Source organism: Dipteris shenzhenensis, chromosome 29 (genome assembly GCF_047967505.1).
Source record: "Dipteris shenzhenensis isolate YYH24624 ecotype China chromosome 29, Dip_SZ_1.0, whole genome shotgun sequence".
NCBI classification, from domain to species: domain Eukaryota; kingdom Viridiplantae; phylum Streptophyta; class Polypodiopsida; order Gleicheniales; family Dipteridaceae; genus Dipteris; species Dipteris shenzhenensis.
This window is the reverse complement of record NC_141624.1, coordinates 18,430,610-18,437,044: the sequence shown is the minus strand read 5'-3', so window position 1 is coordinate 18,437,044 and position 6,435 is coordinate 18,430,610. Positions and strand designations below refer to the sequence as shown.

Genomic DNA, 6,435 nt, shown 5'->3' with positions numbered 1-6,435 from the left:
TCGTCTTTTTCTGCTACTTCTTCTTCTTTATAGATTCGTTGGTATTGTCGCCGCCAACTGACCCCATTCCCTGTCCCGTCTTGTCCCCTCTTCTTGCGAGTATGGCCCCTTCTACCAGATTGCCAAGATCATAGAGGCAAAGGAAGAGAAGGAAAAGCCAAAAGCTTGACTTAGAACCCCAAAAAATCAAATTCTTTTTCCCAACCATTGGATTTTTGTAAAATCAACGACTCTGATTAGGACACTTGGCTCACAAAAGGGAAACTTCTCCCTAGGCTGTCTGCCATAAACATAGGGCGACAAACTATTTAGTACTCTCCACTCTTTAGAGATACATCATTAACAATACGTGCGTGGTATCCTGAAGTATGTCTAGACAAACATTAAGAGAGACTCTCTATGACGACTGCATGACAAAGAGAGACCTAACCCCTAGTTGCAAAGGTATCCTGAAGTATGTCTAGACAAACATTAAGAGAGACTCTCTATGACGACCGCATGACAAAGAGAGACCTAACCCCTAGTTGCAAAGGTTATATTAACTACAAAGAGGAGACACCACAAATCACAAATCGATTGTCTACGTGAAAATCTCAACAAATTGAATGATCTCGGTAACTAAAGGAAAAGGCCTTCTACGCTAAAAGTTAATAACAGATTACATGGAAGAGATTTCACGAGTAAATTTTCTTTTCCATAGCACTCAGCACAGATGATTAAAAAAAGTAAAGAAGTTCGCAACACACAGTTGGAAGAGATTGAAAACCGATGAAAAACCTATTTACTCAGAGTGACGATACACGAACAGTTGTTATGAAGATGTTATAACCTTTTCAAAATGGGCTGGATATTTCAAAAGGCAAAGCAAGATACGATACAAGAAGCTTGCACTCGCAAAGGAATGAAATCAAGATAAAAGCAGGAACAGACTACTGATGGCATTAGAAAGAAAAATTGAAGCAAAGCAGGGTCGACGTTTATGTTTACAAGAATTTGGTCACTTGTTTGAGTGACATGGTACTGGATCAAAGCCTAAAGCATTTGCTTTGGCTTATTGCTGTCTTATTTTCTGGTAGACGAATGAGATTGTAGGACCATGCTCCTGCAAGAGCACCCAGAATCGGGGCGACTACGTACAGCCATAGGCTCTTGAAGTTGTTGGCTGCCACCGCTGGTCCGATCGACCTTGCTGGATTCATAGATGCTCCAGAGATTGGCCTGAATCCGCGGCAGAACGAGTTAGGTTATATCTCCCGCCCGGGATCTAAGAGCTAGTGATTCCGAGTATGAATCCACAGAGTTCAAAGACACGAAAGAGATTGGAACTTACCCGGCAAAGATTGCATTAAGGCAGACCGTGGCGCCGACCACCAACCCAGAAAATTCTCCAATCTACAACAGACATGTGGTATGTAAGATTCACGATGGGAGCGGTCAAGAAAGATTGAGAAGAATGGACAATGTCCCATGAATTTGGCAAGGTAGAACTTACAGCACGCGAGTCCGTCGCAACCGCAGAGACGACAAACATAAGAATATAAGTGATGATGATTTCAAGGACAAAAGATTGCATATCACTTCCAGCAGGAAGTGTGGCTCCTACGTTTGCAACTGGGCTAAAAATCAAACGGAGGGAAAACCCTGCAACGATTGCCGCTACGACCTGAGCGCCCCAATAGCCAGGTACCTGCAATACAAAGAATGTCAAGCTAATTTGGGCTTCGTATACATTTATAAATGGGTGTCCTTTTTAGTTAAAAAATAGACATCCCATTACATATACAAAAGTATAAACAAAACCCGATTTGGAATTGTACTCAGGACCGGAGGTATAATGAGGGAAAACTGAATCACGATTCAGCGGGATCATGGTGAAGGAATGAACGATAATATATCAGCACGGACGAAGATCGGGAACCATAATAATCGATCTGACTCTGATACAGTAGATCGACAAGCGTTGTCGTTGCCTTCAGCTTAGGGATACCACACCTCTCGAAGGTTTCCGTGAATGGTTACGTTAAAGAATTGAGCTTCCAGGTACGCTTTTCTTAAGAACTTCATACTAGAGGAGGCAAGCGACGTGCCTCACCAAAATCTACAATCTCAACATATGACTCACGAAAAAGAGAGCAGCGATTTACATGGCTCCAAGGGAAGTGTCGCACTGTAGCGAACGAAAGCGTCACAGCTGGATTCATATGTGCTCCTGAAATATGTCCAACGGAGTAGATCATTATCATGACGACTAATCCGAACACCGTAGATACGCCGAGATGTGTGACAGCTCCATGACTTCTCACGTCCACCATAACTGCTCCACAGCCCGTAAAGACCATTATGAACGTCGAAACGAGCTCTGCACCAATCTGCACATAAAGATTCCTTTAATGAGAATTTTTTGCATCGAGAAAACAGAAAAGTAGGGTGGATCGAGATTGCTGCATTATGCCACGATCGCGGAGAGAAGTGAGGCGTCATCTTGGTCTCTCTGATTTGGAAGAGTCAAGTTTGATTCAGTCATTCAGGGCGTTTGAACCTGATCAATTTCTCAAGGGCATCCACCTCTTCTCTAATCCTTACAACTATTTCAATCTTGCTCTTCAGCAATAGCATCGATTCCTCCCACGGAACGCGGAAAGCAAAAGGAGGCAAACCGGAATTATACAATAAAGGAAGTATTGCAAAGTTTGGAAAACGCTGAGAAGAAGTGCGCGAAAAAGAATCAAACGGGAAAAGGCGGAGGTATCCGAATTAGAGCTGCAAAGGTCGGGAGGGAGGGATCACCTTGTGGAGGAGGCCGGAATTGGCAGCTGTAGGAAGCCAGGAGGAGATGAGGGGGAGGGAAAAGGGATGTCGATCATGGTGGGGAGAGAGAGGGGGGGAAGGATCAAGGGACGGGACGATGATGCTGCGGGAGTCAAGAGAGGAGGAGGCCATGGCTATGGCGTGAGTGAGCTTCTGAGAGAGAGACAACAGAAGCTCTTGAAGATGACGAAGATGAAGACGACGATGACCACCCCGTCAACTTATCATCCCACGTAAAAAGCTAAAACCCTAGCCATGCTCTGATTTTATAAGACACTCTCTAGGCATGTATCTGGCCCTGGGCTGGACATGGGCGTGCAATCTTGGATCCTAGTTGCAAGTCTGTAAACACCATAACGGTGTTTATAGATTGGACGCAGTCCATGATATGTCATCACCATCCATGCCACATCAGCATGCATGCATGGGTCATAGGCGTTATGACATGCCTCTCTCTCTCTCTCTCCCTCTCTCTTTGCTTTTCCAAGTTTATATACATAGCAAATCACTTTGCTTTTTTAAGTTTACCCCAAACTAATCCTTTCATGCTTTTTAGGTTGCTCCTATTCTATTCATGCTTTTTCTCTCCCCTTTGATGTTTTTCAAGTTTCCTTCTAAGTTCTTCATCAATGAAGGTTAGATGGCGATTAGATGCATGGGATTTATTTATTCTGAAGGGTTTAAAAGTATCATTATTAGTTAATGTTTTTGCAATGAATGCTAATAGTCACCAAGTGCCAACAATACACATGGAAAGAAGGGCACAAAATGGGCCAGCATGGGCACAAAAGCAACCATATGTTGGCCAAATTATTATGCCATTTTTAGAAATTGGGTGCCCAAGTCACTTCCAAAGCCAGAACATTAGAAAGTTCTCTAATAAGCTCACCTTAATTTTTGTTCTTGCTTCTTATGTTTTCTTCAAACGAGTAGAAAAGTGACTACACCTTTAGAAGATCTAGGGCTTTTTAATCCCAAAAAAACATCACCTCCAAATTTCATAGGCATATCAATATTACATCTTTAATCCCTTTATAATGCAACTTTTATAAGCTGTTGCATGAAAGTTTATGGTTGAAAAAGGACTAAAAGAAAAATCTTTAGTTTTGGAGAAAAATGGTAAACCAAAAAGCAAAAGAAAAACATGAACATTTATAGGAAAAGCCGAACCCCACAAAGATTATTTATGAAAAAAATGTATTCAATTATTATATTTTTCCTTGCTATATGAATGGTCTTAATGCATCCAAATTGTAGAACTACTTCAATACTACTTCTTAGTTATATTGTATAATAACCTCCATATGTATGCTCGTGAGACAACAAAAAAGAGATCTGGCAACCCAAAAATGATAGCGCATTGATGCGCTGCCATTTTTGGGATACCAAGCCTCTTTTTTAATGTCTCACGAACATAAGAACAAGCACTTATGTTCCTTACCTTTCTTTCCAATGGGGGTCTTGATTTTGGGGGGTGTATGCCAAAAATTGATAAACAACATTAGTTGATGCATACAGTTTCATTAAATAGATAAAATAAGCATGAAAAAATCTAAATTGGATCTTGCCATTCGATTTGATGTATGACATGACCCCATTCGGATTTGTAATTCCAAAGATACGGGGTCTTACTTTTAGGGCTTGAATGCCTGAAATAGGCAGCGTGTCAACGCATTGCCTATTTCATACATTTAGGCCTCAAAAGTAGGACCCCATGTAGGACCAAATGAGGTCCTACTTTTGAGGCCTAAATGCATGAAATAGGCAGCACATTAACAAGCTACCTATTTCAGGAATTCAGGCTCTAAAAGTAGGACCCTATATCTTTGGACTTACAAATCCCAATGGGATCATGTCCTATATCAAATCGAATGGCAAGAGCCAATTTAGATGGTTTTCATGCCTATTTTCTCCATCAATCAAAACTGTATGCATGAATATATACATCAAGATATGCATCAATATATACATATGTATGTATGTATGTATATATATATATATACATACATACATACATACATATGTGTGACACACACACACACATATATATATATACACATATAGATATATATGTATGTATATACATACATATATACATACTTACATACATATAGCAAAATTAGGACCCCATTGGTTGCCTATTTCATGCATTTTGTTGTCTCATAGCATAAGAACAAGCACTTGTGTTCCTTACCTTTTTTTGCAATGGGGGTCTTGATTTTTTTTTGGGGGGGGGGGGGGGGGGGGGGGGGGGTATGCCAAAAATTGATAAACAACATTATTTGATGAATTTAGTTTTAGTTGATGGAGAAATGGACATGAAAACCATCTATATTGGATCTTGCCATTCGATTTGATATATGAAATGACCCCATTCGGATATGCAAGTCCAAAGATACGGGGTCCTACTTTTAGGGCCTGAATGCCTGAAATAGGCAGCGCATTAACTTTTAGAGCCTAAATGCCTGAAATAGGCAGCGCGTTAACGCGCTGCCCATTTCATGCATTTAGGCCTCAAAAGTAGAACCCCATTGGTGTGCTACTTTTACGGCCTAAAAAAGTAGGACCCCGTATCTTTGGACTTACAAATCCAAATGGGGTCATGTCATATATCAAATCAAACGGCAAGAGCCATTAATTTAGATGATTTTCATGTCCATTTTCTCCATATATCAAAATTGTATGCATCAATATATACATCAATATATACATATATGCATCAACATATACATACATACATACATACATACATACATACATACATACATACATACATACATATATATATATATATATATATATATGTATGTATGTATGTACATGCATATATATACATACATACATACATACAAACATCAAAAGTAAGACCCCATTGGTTTCCCATGTCATGCGTTTTGTTAACACACTATTCAAAATTTTTGGACTTGTGTAAAGTCCAATTTGAGAAATGGACTAAAAAACAGTCCAAAAATTTTGAATATACTAGTAATGTTGTTTTTTGAACTAGATTTGCCAACTCAAAACAAAAGATTTAATGATTAAGTACTAAGAACATCAATGCATAACCAAATCTCTTACAAAGGTGGTCTACATAAACATCTTCATAACTTCACAAAAATCTCTTACAAAGTGGTCTACATAAACATCTTCATAACTTCTTGTGAATTGAGCTACTATCATCTAAGAACATCAATAGATGACCAATAATAGATGACCAATTCTCTTAGAAAGGTGGTGTAAATAAACACCTTTATGTATAAGTGGTGTGCACACACCTTTATGACCATTTCTTTTAGAAAGGTAGTGTACATAAAGCCCTTAGAAAGGTAGTGTAGATAAATCCTTTTATGTGTAAGTAGTGTACATATACACCACACTTGGTATTAAAAAACACCCTTAAGTATAAAATGGCCCTCATAAACAATCTTTATACACAATAATGAGAGCAAAGAAATCAAAAAAGTAGTAAAATTTTTATTAGATATTCGCTTTACATAGAAGTTCAAAACTTGTGATTACAAAGCCGTTAGCCATCATGTTACTCAGTACCAATGTCCTCAATGCCAGGCCCTTGACTACCAGGGTCCTGACTAATAGGCTACTCTAAGACTGGAGTCTTAATAGCAA

General features: G+C 39.3%; 1 protein-coding gene across 1 annotated transcript; it reads right to left on the bottom strand.

Annotated features, from left to right (window-relative positions):
- Window positions 1-1,025: 1,025 nt before the first annotated feature.
- LOC147882522 (aquaporin NIP1-1-like) lies at window positions 1,026-2,952 on the bottom strand. The gene is made up of 5 exons (XM_087400435.1): window positions 2,788-2,952; window positions 2,145-2,369; window positions 1,493-1,687; window positions 1,331-1,392; window positions 1,026-1,218 (listed from the first exon to the last, which is right to left on the bottom strand). Exons 1-5 carry the CDS (start codon window positions 2,938-2,940, stop codon window positions 1,026-1,028), a joined length of 828 nt encoding a protein of 275 aa, XP_087256561.1. The 5' UTR covers window positions 2,941-2,952.
- Between the last annotated feature and the right edge of the window lie 3,483 nt (window positions 2,953-6,435).